This window comes from Gossypium hirsutum, chromosome D13, assembly GCF_007990345.1.
Source record: "Gossypium hirsutum isolate 1008001.06 chromosome D13, Gossypium_hirsutum_v2.1, whole genome shotgun sequence".
Lineage (NCBI taxonomy): Eukaryota > Viridiplantae > Streptophyta > Magnoliopsida > Malvales > Malvaceae > Gossypium > Gossypium hirsutum.
The window spans coordinates 52,301,121-52,320,874 of record NC_053449.1 but is presented as its reverse complement, the minus strand read 5'-3'; the positions used below and the strand labels follow the sequence as shown (position 1 = coordinate 52,320,874).

The following is a 19,754-nucleotide window of genomic DNA, read 5'->3' as shown; positions in this document are numbered from 1 at the left end:
TCTCTTGCAAAAATTCAAATTGAACTAAAAAATGATAAAAATCAAGAGGAAAAATCTAATTTGTCATTCTCTTGTTGGAAATGAATAGAGATGAGTGGAATCACAGTATCATAAAGATTACTGTCCACCAGGTTCAAACCATTTATTACTTTTTATATTGTTTCTAATTATGAGATGTTTTTTCTTGTCGGAGGATCTCCATTTGTACTTGTGAATTACCGCAATGAATAAGAGGGTGAGCAACACCAAGAGATCAACAGCAGAGAAGACACCCCCTTGAGAACGTGCAGTGTGGACAATGAATCTCAACCATTGGAAGATAACAAGACTAGATGTTATCTCCTCCGAGGACTCAATCATGGAATTTGAATATGAAAAACAAGTTAACCAAGACATATTCACTCACATTTAACGTCAAATCATACACATATACTTATATATGATATTTAATCAATAAAATAAGGAGTTTAAATAAGATAATGAAAGGAAATAGCAATGACGATTTGGTGCAAATACTGTGCGAGGATTGAATTGAACCCAAAAGCAAAATGGTGATATCCCAAAAGGAACGGTGAAATAAATAGTGAGCAAATACCATCAAAGACACCAAATTAATCACACCAAAAATATAACTTTGAGTTTGAATAATAAATCCCAAGAACAAAAAAAATGTAAAAATAAAGAATTCAGCTAAAATAACAGACCGTTATACTAAAAAGGCCCATTTTCTACTTTATTTAAGGAAATGGGTCACTTTAAATTTTATTTATCAGAATTGGCTAAAAAAACCAAAACGTGCCTATGTGGAAGCGTTTTAGGAGAGATTTCATAAAAGCGCATTGACGGGGACTACTTTACCCTGTGTCAACAAAAACACGCTGACGTGGATGCGTTTTTGTCTGTTCTCAGACTAAATTTTTAAAAAAGGTCAATTTTTTTAAAATATTATAAAAATAGACCAATTTTTTTAAAATTTATAAGAATAAGCCTTTATAAAGACCCAAAGTGACAAAACTAATTTTTTATTTTATTTTAAGGTGACACCAATTAATATGGAAATAAAACTTACAAAATAGATTTTTTATATAGATCCAAAGTCTCATTTCCCTTATTTTCTTAAGTAATATTGTAACAGACAGTTTTTTAGTGGTGTCAGAAATAGTGATTTCGGGGCCACCAAATCCGACGAGTAAGTTCGCAAATATTATCATTTAATATTTACGAGTCAAATGTGATTTTTAAAAAGGTTTTTGATTTGATAATTTATGTTATATAAGTGATTTATTAAGTTCAAGTGGTTTTAGAAAATAAGGTATCGGGACCTTGTTTTTATAAACTGAGCCGTAAATATTTTTATAAATATTTACGGAGTGTCGTTAAGGTGATATTAAAGTTTCGTTAAGAAATTTTAATGTTTCGATAATTAATTTAATTAAAAAGGATCAAATTAAAAAAAGTGCATTCCCGGGACTCCATTCTCGTAAATCGAACTCGTAAATATTTATTAATTAGATTTCGATTAAGTTAATTTGCTTGAATTAAAATTAATTAGGTATAAAGACTAAATTGCATATAGGTTGAAAGTTGAATTATAAATTAAAGAAAAAATTAAGGGACTAAATAAGCAATTATGCCATTGGCATTAAATGAGACGGCATAAGGATGAAGATATTTATAAAATTTAATTCTATGTTTAAGTGTTCTTGAACTAGGCAAATTGATTTAGATTTGGTATGTTTATAATTTGAATTAAAATGATGCTTTGATCATTTGTTTTGATGATATGAAATGTTTGAAATTTCTGTTTGTTTGATCTATAAACTCCGGTAATGCTCCGTAACCCGATTTCGGCGATGGATACGGGTTGGGGGTTTTACATTTAGTGGTATCAGAGCTTTACAGGTTTAGCCGATTCTCGGACTAAATCGAGCTCAGAATTGAGTCTAAAGGTACATACCATAATTGAGTCGAATTGAGTTGGGATTTAGATGTTGATATTTTTGTTTTTTTTTTATAATTGAAAATGTTGAATAATTATAATGATTATGTTGATGATAAATGTTATGTTATACGTGAGTATATATGAGAGTCAAATTTTGAGGCTTTACGACATTCACCCCTCACCTGTAAAGTCTTATACAATGGAATTTACAATATTTATATTCATTAAGCTTACAAGTGTGAAACTGAAGAGTTCAATAATTGAATGAATAATAATGCGACCAGAGCTAAAGATGGGTTAGCAAGTAAAGAGAGTTCTAAAAGAGATATCAGATTTTTCTGAAGATTATTCGAGATACGCAATGTCACTATTAAGGAAGAAGTTATTCACGAGTAATCGACTTATTAAGGTATGGTATTTAAAGAACGGGTTAACCAGAATTTCTTCTGAATTGATTTTTTTAGTGATTTGGATAATGTGGGATCATTGATGACTGTAGTAGTCAATGGGATAATGTTGAAATTGCAAAGATATCTGAATGCAGCTGTTATAGTCGAGTATCTTATAGTGATCTCTTCTGGGTATTTTATATGTTCTTTTATTCTCAGAGATATATGTAACTGTTCATTTTCAAACGTGATTCTTATCATAAGAAAACGTTAGCTAATCATAATTTTAGATGGAATTCTTATTAGTCTGGTTGATTCATGATCGGCATTGCTCTATCTTTCTTTAGTTTTTTAATCTATTATGTTTGATAGAAGACTTGATGATAAGACTCATATGATGCTATTTTCTATTTGTACTGGTTGATGTTCTGAATTACATATAAGCAATTTACATTATCTCTATCACAACTGAGCGATATTCTTCTTCTGAACTTTCTCTGGGATATCATCGATCTCTTTATCATTCAATGTGGTTTTTATTATCAGAAATTCAATATAGCTTCACATCTTGGATTTTATTATCTCGGGTTTTCTTATCATTCTTATTGTTTAATTTATCAAACACGGTTATCTGTAAAAGGTATTCATTGGTCGGAGGTAATTATATTTATTACTGTTATAAATCCTGGTTCGATCATGGGAGCTTGGTGATATAGATCTCAGATTATAAAAGTTGTATTACTGCACTGGTTGTTATTGGGACTACTTTCGATTTTCCTCTTCTATTTTGGAGTGCACTATTGATGTTGAGGTATTGTTCTATCTATACAGTTGAAACGTTGGTCCTATTATAGCACTATGGTTTTTAACCTATCTGATAGTTGTGGCTTTGGTATAGTTCAAAGCTTCGATGATAATAATTGAAATAACTTTATTATATATAATCACTTTCTAGCTTTTGTGAATGGGTTGACATTGGCAAAAGAGTAGACTGTGGAAGATTGAGCTCAAACTTGTATATTGGTTTTCATTCCTCAAGTAATCTTGATTAATGTCAACAAGTTAAAACAAGATGTTATGTTTTGTTTAAGTTAATACAATTTTTAAGGATCATTGATTAGTATTCTGAGGGAATTGTGATAAATTGTATGTCTAGGTTGTATTGACAATAAGAAGAAGGGATTATTCTGAAATGTTATTTTCTGATAGAAAAAATCGATTCAGTTGTTTTAATCAAAGTGGGTTATTTATTGAAAAGTTAATTGAGTTATACGCATTTGAGTCTATCCTCAGGTCTGGGAATAAATTTTGTGCATTTATAGGTAAATAGACGGATGGTTAGAATGAGAAATTCATATTCTAGAATACTTGATACAGAAATATATCTATCAGGTCAGTTCTAATCGGAAAATGTTATTATAGGTTAAAGTCATCCCAATTGTTAAAGTTATCGCAGTTGTGTAAAATGATATTGTTTGACGCTTTCCTGGAAAAAGGGGAACAAATATCAGTTGAAAGTTACAGATGCAACCATGTCAGAAACATCAGTTAGAGTTTGATAATCCGAGTTTCTCAATTATATTTCGACAGACGATTACTGGGAATTTCTCGGTAGTTATACTACTAGTGATAAAGTGATGACAGGAGAACATCAGAGCTACTTAGTTAAGTTCAGGTCTAGTATCAAGTTCTAAAATAAGTTTTGATATGAGTTCGGAAATGATATGAGTTATGATTGATTTTTATAGACTTCGATTGAAAAGGTGGAAGGAACAATTGACTTAATAGCTTGTACCAAGTAAGAAATTTCGATGACAAAATTTTTGTAAGGGGGAAGAGTTGTAACATCCCGTTTTTTTAGTGGTATCAGAAACAGTGGTTTCGGGGCCACCAAATCTGACGAGTAAGTTCATAAATATTATTATTTAATATTTACGAGTCAAAACTGATTTTAAAAAAGATTTTTGATTTGATAATTTATGTTATATAAGTGATTTATTAAGTTCAAGTGATTTTAGAAAATAAGGTATCGAGACCTTGTTTTTATAAATATTTATGGGTAAATAGACGGAGAGTCAGAATGAGAAATTCAGATTCTAGAAGACTTGATACAAAAATATATCTATCAGGTTAGTTCTAATCGGGAAATGTTATTATGGGTTAAAGTTGTCCCGATTGTTGAAGTTATCGCAGTTGTGTAAAATGATATTGCTTGACGCTTTCTTGGAAAAAGGGGAACAAATATCAGTTGAAAGTTACAGATGCAACCACTTCAGAAACATCAGTCAGAGTTTGATAATCTGAGTTTCTCGATTATGTTTCAACAGATGATTACTGGGAATTTCTCGGTAGTTATACTACTAGTGATAAAGTGATGACAGGAGAACATCAGAGCTACTTAGTTAAGTTCAGGTCTAGTATCAAGTTCTAAAATGAGTACTGATATGAGTTCGGAAATGATATGAGTTATGATTGATTTTTATGGACTTCAATTAAAAAGGTGGAAGGAACACTTGACTTAATAGCTTGTACCAAGTAAGAAATTTCGAGGACGAAATTTTTGTAAGGGAGAAGAGTTGTAACATCCCGTTTTTTTAGTGGTGTCAGAAACAGTGGTTTCGGGGCCACTAAATCTGACGAGTAAGTTCGTAAATATTATTATTTAATATTTACGAGTCAAAAGTGATTTTTAAAAAGATTTTTGATTTGATAATTTATGTTATATAAATGATTTATTAAGTTCAAGTGGTTTTAAAAAATAAAGTATCGGGACATTGTTTTTATAAACTGAGCCGTAAATATTTTTATAAATATTTACAGAGTGTCATTAAGGTGGTATTAAAGTTTCGTTAAGAAATTTTAACGTTTCGATGGTTAATTAATTAAAAAGGATCAAATTAAAAAAATTGCATTCACGGGACTCCGTTCCCGTAAATCGGACTTGACGAATCTAGTTATGTAGTTAATTAGGTTTCGATTAAGTGAATTTGCTTGAATTAAAAGTAATTAAATATAAGGACTAAATTGCATATAGGTTGAAAGTTGAATTATAGATTGAAAAAAATTTAAGAGACTAAATAAGCTATATATGTCATTGGCATTAAATGAAGCGACATAAGGATGAAGATATTTATAAAATTTAAAGTTAAAATATATATAAATATTATAATAATAAACATTAATGTTTAAGCATATATATTATATTATATTATATTATATTAAAAAATAAAGAAAGAAAAAGAAATAGAAAGGTAGAAACGAAACAGAGAAGCAAACCGAAAAAAAAGAAAAAGAGAAAGAAATAGATGAAGGGCCTTAGGGTTTCAAAAGTTCTAAATTCAATTGCTAACGTCGTACCGGAATCCTCGACTAAAAAGTGAAAAGATAAAGTCTACGTGGAATAGCTCGGAATTTCTGGTTTGTATTTCTATAATCTGAATTTAGTTGTTAATTGTTATAATTTAATTTAATGTATATGGTAAGTGTTGAGGTGAGAACTATTGTGTTTTGCAATTGAAATGGATTGATTTAGTATGTGATGAATTTATTGAATTTATATTGATTGGATTGGTATATATATTGAATATATTGATTTTTTGAATTGAAATGAATATTGGTTGTATCTGAAAAGTGAATTGAAACCATATTAACTGTATCGGGCTGAGTCGGATATAGATGAGATGCCATAGGATTGGAAGAGTTCAGGGATTTCTTCGAATTCGAGTCGATGAGACACTGGATGTCAATTTACTACTTCGGATTAATTCGATGAGGCACAGTGTGCCAATTTACTTCGATTTAACCGATGAGACCTGTGTGTCAAATTATTACTTCGAATTATCCAATGAGGCACTGGGTGCCAAACTGGTGTGTTTGGTTGGATCCGTGTATCTGTCTGAGTCCGAGTCGTGCTAATAGGGATAAATGAATAATAAAGTTTTTATAATTGATATTGAAATGGTATGGTATAAGAAATGGAAGTGAAATAATGAATTCAAAATAGAATATGAAATATGTTGCAAATATATGGAATATATGAGTTATATACCCATGAAATGACTATGGAATGGATATTGCAATTGTATAATAAAATGTGAAATAAATTTTGAAAAGCTATTTATATAGCAAGTATGAGAATTAAGATATTTGTGAAACAAAAAAATGATATGGTTGTTGTAATAATTAAATATAAATGTGTTTATATTTCAATTGTATATTTATAATTTCTTATCTTTAAATATTCTGATTATAGAAATACCACTGAGTTTTGATTGTTGATTCAGTATCCAACAATGATCCTGAACTCAAATGTGGTGATGTTTATCCTTTGTGCGGCATGTACCTAGGGTGTCTAAATAATAATTATTTTGTGGTTTGATTGTAAATGAGGTTATAAGTTTAATTTTGGTTGGTTTTATACATATAAATATGTGTTTATTTTTCAATCCATATTATGGCCTAGTAAATTGAACTAAATCTAGATAGGTGTATGTGAATTTAATTCTATGTTTAAGTGCTCATGAACTAGGCAAATTAATTTAGATTTGGTATGTTTATAATTTGGATTAAAATGATGCTTTGATGACTTGTTTTGATGATATGAAATGTTTGAAATTTCTGTCTGTTTGATCTGTAAACTCCGGTAATGCTCCGTAACCCGATTCCGGTGAAGAATACGGGTTGGGGTGTTACAAATATGGGATGTGAGATATATGTATATATAGTCATGAATAGGTTTGCAACTTGTTCCTAGACAATGCGAGATTCCTTTCTCTTTTAACTAATAATATAAGATTAAAGGCTACACTATATTTTATAAATTTTTTACAAAACAATTACTATTTTTTTTATATTTTGTTAACATTTTCTCATATTATAAAATTATCTTTTGATATCTTTAATCTCGTTGCATTTTAGAATTGTTAGCATATACAAAAGGACTATTAAAAAGAAGAAGAATAAATTGCACATATGAAACTTGTACATACAATACTCTTCTATTTAATTTTAAATGTTTGAAGTTAATATCCATGCAATTCTAATTTTTAAAATAATTTTCCATTATTTAAATTTAGAAGTTATACTTTTAATTAATTATTTATTTTATATTATGAATGTTTGATTAATAAATAAATGGTGAGTATTTGGTACTCAAATAGTATATTTTTTGTAATTTTAAAAAAATGGTATATCTTTTTTAAATATTTATTTATTTTTAATATTTTACTGTACTCATTAATTTTTTAATCCTAATTTTAATTTAATTTTCATCACCTAATGAATGCTGATAAATTTATTTCAAATGTATTTTGACTAGATATATAATCTATTTAAACATAGTATATAATTATGTTAAATAAGTTTTTTTATACAAATATATAATATACATAAAATATAATAATTATTTTTCATATTTTTATATCTAGATTAAATTATATTAGTAGTCACTTAATTATGATTTTTTGGCTATCGAATTATAAAAACTTACAAAATGATCACTCAACTATTAGTAATTTTTTAAATATTTAATATTTAATATTTTACCATACTCATTTTATATTTTATAATTTTTTTACTTATAGAGTTTAAAAGTTTTATTTATAATGTAACAAATGTTAACTTTTTGTAAAAAATTTAAACTCTATAAGTAAAAAAAATATAAAATATAGTGTAGCTTTTAGCCTTATATTATTAGTTAAAAGAGAAAGGAATCCCACATTGTTTACGAACAGGTTGCAAACCTATTCATAAGTCTATATATACATATATCTCATATTCCACAATGCTTAAGAAAACAAGGAAAATAAGAATTTAAGTCTATATAAAGATCTGCTTTATAAATTTTATTTCTAAATTAATTGGTGACACCTTAAAATTTAAAAAATGGTGTTGCCATTTTGGAACTTTATAAAAGCTTGTTTTTGTAAATTTTCAAAAAAAATTAGTCTACTTTTATAATATTTAAAAAATAGCCTTTTTTTTTAATTTAATCTTAGAACGGGCAAAAACACGCCCACTCGTTTATTATTAATATTTTCTCTTTTTCTCTCTATTTTCTATCAATAAAATTGGCTCAATAAAATCGTGATACTGTCATCTGTTCCTGATACCTATATAAGATTATAAAATTATCGGCAAAGCTCTGATATCAAACACGTTGTCTCATTCACTGCTGTGCTCTCTAAATAAGCTTATGAAACACTTCCCATCTTTCACAATTCCCCGTTTACTTGCCACTGTTGTTGATATAGCCATTGCAAAAAACAAAGGCTCTTCCTTTATATATTGCTAGAGCCAACCTTTCTTACTTTCTTTATTATCTTCAATCTCTGTTCAATATGGACAAGACAAACTGTTATCGTACAATTTTTTGCTTTCTTTATTATCTCCCAAAATGTAGTTTTCCATTTTCATTGATTTTTTTCAAACCTTTTTAACCATAATTATTAATTAACGAAAGAATATTAAATTAGTCTCTGTATTGTGATATCCGTCAATGACTTCATGTTGGCTTCGCAGGACGCAGTCATTCAAAACCGTAGAAACATCGCTTCGTGTTGATGCTCTTGCTAGTGCAGGATTTAAGATTTCTAGATCTAAACTAGTTAATTTGACAAGGTATATTCTCGGGTTGATGCTCTAGCTTAATCTCTTCTTGACTTTGGGTCTATTTTACTCTGACTCTAGATTTCTTGAGTGCCTGTGCATGACACCCATGTCTGAAGAATATTCTGATATGAGCATGATGATATGACTCTCAAAGAACACTTTCAATAAAGGAAAGAACTTGGAAAAGAGAACTGAACATACCCATGTTCAACATATACCCACATCTCAGAATCACATTTGAGTCCGAGTAACATAGCTTTTAGTAGCAAAATCGATGAAAGATTGAGCTGATGGACGTTTGTTTTTCTATTTTGTTTTGGTCTTATAGCAACGGAGATGTACGCGTAAATTGGACAACTGTCACAAAAAATGGAACAACTCTCAAGACCGGTGACATTGTCTCTGTTAGTGGGAAAGGAAGACTAAAGGTGAGTGAGTGTTCGGTTTGAGAAATCTTTGCCGTCTAGTAATATGTTTAGCATATATTACTTTGACATTTCATTTCCCTCGAGTGCTTGAATCCGACTCCAACGCATAGATGTAGGGTACAATCCTCCAAATACATGAAAAAAACATAATAATAATAAAAAAGCATCTGATATTACTTGGGAGTCCGAGTAAGGTAGGTTTAGCAAACTGATACATTGCAGTTTGGTTTTGTACAGATTGGAGAAATTAACAGTACAAAGAAGGGAAAGTTTTCTGTGGAACTCATTCGGTATTTGTAGGGTTTTAGAAGACAAGCAATTGAGTAAAAGGATGATTTGGAGTTTAGGCAATTGAGGATACACATTGTGATGCTTCTAACTAAACAAGGGATTCTCAAAGATCAGAAGCCATAGAAAAGAAAAAAAGGAATTGCATTACAAGGAGTCTGGCTCATGTATCAAAGCTGTGAATTCCAAGACAAATGCCAGCTTCTTGCATGGCATCTGAGGGTCATAGGAAAACTCAACACTTGAGTGCATTAGAGGCATCCAGAATATTCATATAATTTCATTTAATAATCAATCATTTTTGTTTTATGTATTTAGTATTAATTGTATTGTTAAACTATTGGAATTTGAATAATATATGATGATTCAAAAAAACAATATTTTATTAATAAATATTTAAAATAATTAAAATTTCAATATCTATTACTAGAAAATAACCAAATAGTAAAAAATACTTTTCATTGACTTATCTAAATATTAGAAAATATCTTCTTCTTTTTTTTTGGGGGGGGATGTTTATAGTTTTTAGAAATTATACGAAAAATAATTTGAGATTTATTGCAGTGATCTTTTACTATCTTTGTTTTAGTGATCTGAAAGGAAATGAATTGATTTATGGTAGTGATCTTTTATAATTATTATATTTTCACAAAATAATTTATATAAAAATGGAAAAAAAAATTAAAAAAAAGAAAGGAACTTGGATGAATTTAACCGATCCAAACATGTAAAAAAAGACTTTGTATCCAACATTCACAGGTGACAATCAATACAGGGTTGCTACAAAATCATGATTTATTGCATCCAAAAGTTACTTATTACAAGTGCATGGAAGGCCGATATTATTACAGAAATGCCAAACTTCTATCAGATCTCCAGGAAAGAGTTGATAGTCTTGAATCCATGGTTCTCCGGAAGAGGACCGTTTCCCGGCCTGATGGAGATTACAACCTCCAAACCTACCAAATGGATAGCATGAAAAACAGTAATTGATAAACAAAGGGTATGCAAGGATGTGCAGAGTAAAATTTAGAATTGTTCTTATACTAATTCGTAACGGTTTAAGGTGTCGGATTGTGATTCTGAAAGAAAAATAAGTCTAAAACACGAGCCAGAATCAACAGGATTAGAATACGGACACCGGCAAAGAAAAAAAGATCAGTACACTACCTGCAGCTTTTGCAGCCGTGGCTCTTGATAGACATCGGTCACAAATAGTATATCGGATGGCTTATCAACTCCCAATGACTCAGTGATTTCGACATAACTTCGTGTTTCTCTTCGTGTTTCTCTTTTATATCTGCAAGCAAGGCAAGGTGAAATGGAGTGTCACTTTGAGTTAAAATTTTGTGATAAGCATAAAGCAAAACAGTGATAAGCATAAAGCAAAACAAAGTAAAAAGACTTACCCTACTGCGGTGTCGAAAAATCCAGATAAATACTTCCTCAAATCACCGTAGTTTGTATTTCCGAATATAAGCCTCTGAGCCAATCTGCTACCACTATATGTATACCTGTGATGAAAGAGGAAGCAAAGATAAGCATTGAAAATTGAACTTTCTATAAGTAACCGAGAACTTAGCTGAGTAAGATCCTGTCCATAAACCAATCCCAATGATAATGTTTCGGTTTTACCTCATGGATATACATGACTTCTAGTAAAAAAGAGAAAATGGCAGCTGTATGCCAAGGGATGATACAGCTTCATGACAACACGATAGGACATGAACATACATTAACTTGAGCTTAGATCTAGACTAGGTCCGAGTGCACACCTATGCGGGAGCAAATGCACAGAAACATATTTAAAACGTAGACCAAATACCGTATCCAGAACTACATTCAAAAAATGAAATTGTAAAGGAGTAAAGGAAATTCGTAATAATACCTTTATACTCAGTGCATGCCACTTTTCGAGAGCCTCTGGTACATCATCAAAAACTACTCCTTCAAGCTCGTTATTCTCAAATCCAGTACGCCATATATGACCCTATTTAACTTCATATTAGTCCTTTCCCAAAGGTAAGCTCCAAAAATGTATTATCTTTCGATATATTTGCTTACTTGCAGTTGCTTTAAGGCAGTGATTTTTCGATCAGCTTTTATCATTGCTTCGACATTAGCCACCAAAGAAGCAATCACCTCCTCTTTTCCTGCATTCCGAGGGGATAGGTACAGCGCCAAGAACACCTTGCTTCAAGTCATCTTCAACCTGTGGAAAACATCTTATAGGCAGATAATTTAGGAGTCAATCAGGACTTCCTTGGTTGCTAATTTGTTGCTAATTTGTAAGATACACAACCTCACTGCCTTAAACACAGAAAACGAGCTGAAGAAGTATCCTTAGATTCCTTTGGGTTTCCTAATTCTATACACATGCCTCAAACGCATGTCAAGTAAACAGATACTCCAGCAAAAAGCCCGGCTTTCACATAAAAAATATTGATAACAGTAAACTAACATATGATTAATGATGATAATAGACAGTAATTTCATATATTCTACAAAGGTTCCAAATATTGTTGAAATTAAAAAGGTTCTAAATTCACAGATAATGATGGTTCAAGAGTAATGCATTGTATCACACAAACAACTGGTCCATTCTATGTTTGTATTTCAGGTATATCACACGAGTTCGAAGCATATCATTTTGGGGAAAAGAAAATGAGTGTTGATTGAATTTTATTTAGGCATCAAGACAAAAGGTTGGCCAATCCTCATATATCCGACCATCAATTTGAATGGCTACTCAATTTTCTTCTTTCGGACAATACTCGGGAAGCAGATAGCATCAGTAGGCAGTTCACTAGTAAGAAGCAATGAATTGTAGTTCACTGCTAGAGCTTAGCCAAGGAAGCAGGCACATGAATGGGCCATACAATCTCAATTCTCCGAGAAGTAAAGTTCATATGGTCATTTGTGCCTAACTCTTAAAATTAATTCTTTAATATATTAAAAGGTAATTGCCTTGAGGAAGAAAAGAAAACAATTTGTATCTGGATTTGCCGCAGAAGAAGATAAAAGGTCAAAAGATCCAAAGAAAAATCTTACTTGAGAACGTAACAACTTAATATCATCTCGAGTTTCAGCACTATTGTAAGTTGCGGACAAATGCCTCCCAACATTGTCTCGGGCATAGGGAAAGTGAACATCTGTTACAAATGAAATAGGAGTTGTAGTTCCTTCGATGTCAAGCACAACGCAGCGCTGCAACGGTAAAAAAGACAATGTACAGTGAGAGAGTATTTGATAAATGAAAGTAACAACTTTCTTGTTAAGCAATAAAACAGTCAAGAGTCTACAACAATGTTATCCCAAAATTAGAGATTTTTGTTAGAAGGGAAACACGTGTCTAGAAAACCCAGAATTTGTCCGGTTTTACAGAAAATATGTGCTTACTGGATATGGCTGGAGTTTAAAATTCGAATCCACCGTCCCAGCCTTCGTAGCCACCCTTTTTATCATGCTATTGATGCTTGAAAATCCTTTAACATTCTGAATGGGGCCATGATCTGGAGTAGACCAGTCTAAGCCTAGATGATGGAGTTTGATAGCAGCATCAAAGAGGTAATGATAACATTCAGCCTGAAATAGTATGTCACCGCTGAAGTAAGAAACACATACGACCAACGCAACATGTAAGAATCAGTCTTACTGGGAAGGAGGTTCGGAAAAGCCAAAAGAGAGAGAAACCAAGATGCATATTCTGAAATTTCAAGTTTCACATACCTGAGTTTTAGCACTGATCCATGAGTCACCCCATACGTATATGCCATGATGGCGAACAAGCACAGCAGTTGTCTTAGGATACACTTCAATCTGAAAATCAATAAAGTGAACTTCAATATAGTGAAGACAATATTGTCATTGGATAAAGTGAAGCATAACGAATGATTTAGCATATGCAAGATGAATTTCTAGTAAGCTTCAATTCAGAGACTCAAGAAAGGTTGTTGATAACTATGTTGCTCTGACTTGGGGCAAAATATTTCGGTCGGGGAAAAACTTACGCGAAACTCTTTTGAAAGTGAATTTATCATTGTTACAAGACATGATTCCATTCCATGACTGTGGATAACCGATCCACCATCATGCATATCATATGCCTGAGATACGAACACTATAAGCACTCGTTTTCTCGTAAAAACTTATCAAAGATCATGCTGAAAAGGAATATTATGTTTAAAAGTAAAGCAAATCACAAGAGCATACTATCCTAACAAATGCTACAACATCAAAAATAGGATCATTATCACCTCAGTAAATTCTAGATTACAATTTCAAAAAAAAAAAACTCGGTAAAATAAACTACTGGTTTGATTAAACAATGCCAAATAATAGTTTTCAGAAAAGCAGATATAATAGTTGCCTTCATGAAAAGAGGAGCACAATCGGAGCACTTGGGAGGCTTATGAGGGTATGGCTTTGGCGAAGGTGAAGATATGATAGACCCATCTCCTGATAATACATAGATGTCATCTGATTGCATTCTCTCCTTTTGAACACCTATCAAAGTACCAAATCACAAGCCTGTAATTAAGCTATGCTCGAAACGATCTTCTAGTAATTGGCAAACATGCAGTTGAAGAATGTTGGAATATTTTCAAATATTTATAGTATCCCAATAACTATAAATGAATGGGTGTAATTAATTAAAAGATAAATCTTTTAGTCCTTGGTCAAAAGTTATATCATTCGATTTTTAAAAAAAAAATTATAATTATTCAAAAAATATTATTTGAATAGTTACAAAATTAAAAGAATAATTATTATTATTTATTTATTCATAAAGACACCTATTGAAAGATGTCTCTATGAAGAGACAAGAAAATTCCTATAAATAGGAATGGGTTTTCATTTAGAAATATATCAACAAATTCTAATATTATTTCTTCTCTTCCTCCATTTTCTAATATTATTAGATTATTCTATAAAGTATTACTGCAGAAATCCTTTGTAGAAATTGAGTTTTTGTTATGCATTACTCAGTGCATAGTGGACTATTCTCGTCAGTGCAAAACGCAAATAGTCATTGGCTTCATTGTATCCTCGAGGTTAATTTGCTTGGAACTCATTTGCACACTGAAGATAAGTGGGGGCGAATATAACCTTAAAGACATGCCTTGATACACGCCTTGGAGCCTTGTCCTATTTCTTCTTTTCTTTTCGAGTTCTGATCGTGTGTTCGAGATTTTCCTTACCGGAGTTTTGTACTAACAAAGAAGAACGACAATATATGCAAAAAAAGACGAGTTCTATACGCAACAACAGTCAACTGAACCGAGCATTATAATCCATAACCCTTTTAAAAGAGGACCTAAGAAAACACCACCAGACTCGTATATGGCAAAGTAAAACCAACAATAAAATAGCAAGGGCATCTCATACCAATGGAAAAGCAAATTTGGCTTGAAAGGCACATAACATCTAACCAAAAACCATAAAAAAATTTCTCTTTTTAAGTAGATTTACCATTGCCTTGCATTCCAAACATACAAATATATGATCATAAAGCAGCAACACCTAAGATATCAAACACTTCTTTGGATATATAAAATAATTAGTTATCTAAAAAAAGTTTCAGATTAATACACAAACATTGAATTGAGCCCAAAAGCAAAATGGTGATATGCCAAAAAGGAACTGTGAAATAAATAGTGAGCAAATACCATCAAAGACACCAAATTAATTACAATATATATATAACTTTGAGCTTGAATAATAAAACCCAGGAACCAAAAAAAATACTTAAAAATAAAGAATTCAGCTAAAATAACATCAACCCAAGATAAAAAAATAGCCCAAAAGAAAAATGGCTTGAGAAATAAGTACCAAAAGGGGACATGGGGATGAGTTGCTGAGGCTTAGGGATACAACTATCATGGACTTTCATGGTGATACTGCCACCTGTTCTTGATACCCATCCAAGGTTATAGAACTGTCGGCAAAGCTCTGATATCAAACATCTTGTCTCCTTCACTGCTCTGCTCTCTAAATGAGCTTGTGAAATACTTCTCATCTTCCACAATCCGTCATCCATCACTGTTGTTGGTACAACCATTGCAAAAGACAAAGGCTCCCCATTTATATATCGCTAGAGCCAGCCTTTCTTGCTTTCTTTATTATCTTCAATCTCTGTTCAATATGGGACAAGACAAATTATTGTTGTACATTTTTTGTTTTGATTTGGTTGAGAAAAGAATGAATGTACTTGGAGTACCTCACCTTGGACTTAGGATTGAAGTTATACTTATTCACAATCTTGTGGTGGGAACACTAGAGATGTGGTGGAAACACTTCCTTAACTGGCTTTAATAACCTCTAAGCTGTCAGATTGGATTATTACCTTGTCATGTCTTCTACATTGGATAAGCTTGAGGCCCTCCAAAATGTCCCAAAGTTCGGCATCAAAGATCGAACACTTCCCAAAGTATTGGTTATACCTAAAGATCCAACCTCAGTTTTCATCGTGAATTATTCCCCTAGAAGCTGCATTTCCTGAATCCAATTGCACGACATTGTCGGTGATAATGAAGATCTGCTTTCTAGAATGTCGTTCTTCGATGCTCATGATGTTGCAACCAATTATTTCATCACTGAAAGCTGAAAAAAACTGTTTGGCCCAACTATATGAAGCTTTTACTATCTCACTTGGGCTCCAAGTTTTTCCTTGAAAAATAAAAAGATTATAATAATTGTCAAATTTATTACAAATTTAGAAGTTTTTAATATAGAGGGATTAAATTGATCTATTTAATAATAGAAGGACTAATTTGATTTAGTCTCTATAATATAGGGACCTCTAAGGTACTTTAACATAAAAAACATATTAATGAAAAAGAAGAAGAGAACTGGTCTTGGGCTAAACCAATGTAAACCTGAAATTGGTCCATTCTAACTGCCATAACCAATGGTGGGTTCTAAGCCTACAATAACAACCCAAAACCAAGAAACATTTGTCTTTCTCAAATCTAAAACCCTAAATCTTTGCCCCCAAATGAAATAAAAAAACCGCTGAAAAACAAACGGGAAAACACTTGGATACTAAAACCTTTTTTTTTGGAAGCCATGAAAAGGGTTTTGTTCAGAGGCATTTCACTCACCACTCGCAATTTTCTTCACTCTTATTCCAAAACCCAGTTCACTCGTTCACCTCACTCGCCGCTTCAACTCGGTCTCGACTCAGGTTCTACTCATACGAATCGGATTCTCCCGTTGAAAAGAAGCCTGACCCTGTTATAGAATCTGCTTCAGTAGCTGAAGCCCATATCAAGGATGTAGCTTTGCCCATGGCAATTTGTTTCTTGTGTTTTTGTTTAGATGATGAGAAAGGAAAGTCAAGATGAATGAGCAAGTTTGATTTTTATTTGATTGGTTTGTTATGTTCAGGTTAGTCTGGTAAAAAGTCTTCAACTGGGTCTGAGGATTTAATCTCTGCTTCTTCTTTGCTGGAATTTACTTTTTTTTTATTTGGAAATTATTTGATTGGTTGTTGAGAAAGGAAGGGAAACTAAATCATGATATATGTATATATATATGTTTTTGTTTGGATAATGAGCAAAGCAAGTGATAGTTTGTTTCTTAGTTATGTTGTTTAACTTTGTTAGCTCTTTGGTGCCAGAGCTGAAAACCCGAATCAAGAAAGTTGGCTGGGAAAGGGGATGAAGAGGCACTCCCTTCAGTTCTTGAGGCCATTTTGCGGAGAAAGTTGGCTGGGAAGCATGAGGAGACGGATGATGAATTGATGGATGAACTGAGTGTCCATAAACCTCCTTTCTGTATTTTTTTTTAATCTTTCCTGTAAAGCCAACTGCACTCTCTCATTTCATCTCTCAACGATGCGTCTCATAACACAATCCCAAATCTTAAAATGCTTATGCCAGGAAGCCGTCATCCATCGGAAATACCCATCTGATTTCCCGAAATCCCATTTTCTCTCCACCTCTAATCCCGCTGCCCCTCAATACCATCCCAGCAATCACATATTTCATTTTCTGGGTGCCAGTAAAAACCCTATTTTTCTTCATTCACTTGCTAATTCTGATGAAAGCACTGGCTTTCACCAAAAATCATACGAGGCATATTCGTTGAAACTCCAGAACGTTTTAAAAAACCATAGAAATAGCAAAACAGAAGAGATTGAGCTAGCTCTTGATCAATGCAAGGTTACAATATCTGATGGTTTGGTCTTGGAGTTGGTTAGGCGAAACCGTTTTGATTGGAAACCGGCTTATGTTTTCTTCCAATGGGTGTCTAAAACAAGTGGAAATTCACTTGGTTTTGATGTTTGCAATGAAATTCTTGACATTCTTGGAAGAATGCATCGGTTTGAAGAGTTAATTAAGGTGTTTGATAAAATGTCTGAAAGAGGACTTATTGATGAAAGGACTTTTAGGATTTTGGTTAATAGGTATGCTGCTGCACATATGGTGGATGATGCGATTGGGGTTTTTCATAGGAGGAAAGAATTCCAATTCAAGGATGATTTGGTTGCATTTCAAGTTCTTTTAATGTGTTTATGTCGGTATAAGCACGTGGAAACTGCAGAAACTTTATATCAATTGAAGAGGAGAGAGTTTGGCTATGATTTAAAGACAATGAATATTGTTCTCAATGGATGGTGCGTGCTGGGGAATGTACATGAGGCTAAAAGGTTTTGGAAGGACATAATTGAGTCAAAATACAAACCAGATCTGTTTACTTACGGAACATTTATAAATGCATTGACGAAGAAGGGAAAGTTAGGTACTGCGATGAAGTTGTTTCGAGGAATGTGGGAGAAGGGGTGTAATCCTGATGTGGTAATTTGTAATTGTGTCATCGATGCGCTGTGCTTCAAGAAGAGGATTCCCGAGGCTTTGGAAGTGTTAAGGGAGATGAAGGAACGTGGTTGTGCTCCAAATGTTGCAACATACAACTCGCTTATCAAGCACCTAGGAAAGATTGGGAGGATGGAGAAGGTTTATGAGATCTTGGATGAGATGGAGGAGAAGGAAGGGTGTTCACCGAATAATGTAACTTTCAACTACTTGCTCAAGTTTTCCGAGAAACCGGAGGAAGTTCCTGGTGTTTTGGAAAGGATGGAGAGAAATGGTTGCAATATGTGTTGTGATACATACAATTTGATCTTGAGGTTGTATATGAAGTGGGATCATGAAGAGAAAGTTAGACAAATGTGGGATGAGATCGGAAAAAGCGGATTGGGACCAGACCGGCGATCTTACACAATAATGATTCACTGGCTGTATGATAAGGGAAGGGTTGAAGATGCTTTGAGCTATTTTAATGAGATGACATCTAAAGGAATAGTGCCAGAACCTAGGACCGAGATTTTGGTGAATTCCATGAGGAACAAGTTGAAAGAGCAAGAAGGTGAAAAACAAAAGAAAGATCTAGGGATAAATGGCAAATCACCGAGGCTTAGGACTAAAAGGTTTAAAAAGACCAAAGCTAGGTAATGCTTCCTCTAAAATTATACCATAGTTTTAGTTCTGTGCCAATCACCGAGTCTGGTTATCATTCATTAATTTTGGTTGTAGTTAGTCGGATGTGTTCCTTATAATTCTAATTTTGATTTCACTTAGTAACTTCAAAAAAAAAAAAAAAAACAAAGCTTACATATATTGATTGAAAAATAAATTATGTTTAACATATGACAATATTAGATTACATATATTAATTGAAAAATAAATTATGTTTAACTTATGACAATATTGTAATTTATAATTTAATTTAATAGTAATTAAATTATTTTTATAATTAATTAGATTTTATTATTTTTAAGGATAGATTATAAAAATATTCACTTTTGTTTGTCTCATATGATATTTTAGTTATTTATATTTGAAATGTTACATTTTACTCGCGTTATCATTTTGTTACGAAATTGTCATTCTATCGTTAAATTCCGTTACCTCTCTAATAGTAGTCCTATTTGGTAGTCCTATTTGGTAGTCCAAATGAGTTTTAAATGTCAACTTAGATATCCAGTTGTTGGGATGAAAATAAGTTTTTAATTAAATAAATTTAATTTGGACTGCTACGTAAGACATCCAAGTTGACATTTAAAATCTATTTGAATTGTCACGTAGGATTGCT

The 19,754-nt window shown here is 32.1% G+C and overlaps 1 protein-coding gene, 2 long non-coding RNA genes and 1 pseudogene across 3 annotated transcripts; 2 read left to right on the top strand and 2 right to left on the bottom strand.

Annotated features, from left to right (window-relative positions):
• The first annotated feature begins 9,222 nt into the window (after positions 1-9,222).
• LOC107919508 (uncharacterized) lies at positions 9,223-10,034 on the top strand. The gene is made up of 2 exons (XR_001690374.2): positions 9,223-9,368; positions 9,606-10,034. It is a non-coding gene; the product is annotated as an uncharacterized lncRNA (long non-coding RNA).
• Positions 10,035-10,361: 327 nt separating this feature from the next.
• Positions 10,362-11,192, bottom strand: LOC121225123 (uncharacterized). The gene is made up of 3 exons (XR_005923010.1): positions 11,066-11,192; positions 10,827-10,956; positions 10,362-10,615 (listed from the first exon to the last, which is right to left on the bottom strand). It is a non-coding gene; the product is annotated as an uncharacterized lncRNA (long non-coding RNA).
• Positions 11,193-11,413: 221 nt separating this feature from the next.
• LOC107919256 (probable bifunctional methylthioribulose-1-phosphate dehydratase/enolase-phosphatase E1) lies at positions 11,414-15,717 on the bottom strand (annotated as a pseudogene).
• Positions 15,718-16,607: 890 nt separating this feature from the next.
• LOC107918513 (putative pentatricopeptide repeat-containing protein At3g15200) lies at positions 16,608-19,413 on the top strand. The gene is made up of 2 exons (XM_016848084.2): positions 16,608-17,045; positions 17,278-19,413. Exon 2 carries the CDS (start codon positions 17,495-17,497, stop codon positions 19,112-19,114), a length of 1,620 nt encoding a protein of 539 aa, XP_016703573.1. The 5' UTR covers positions 16,608-17,045; positions 17,278-17,494; the 3' UTR covers positions 19,115-19,413.
• The last annotated feature ends 341 nt before the right edge of the window (positions 19,414-19,754 follow it).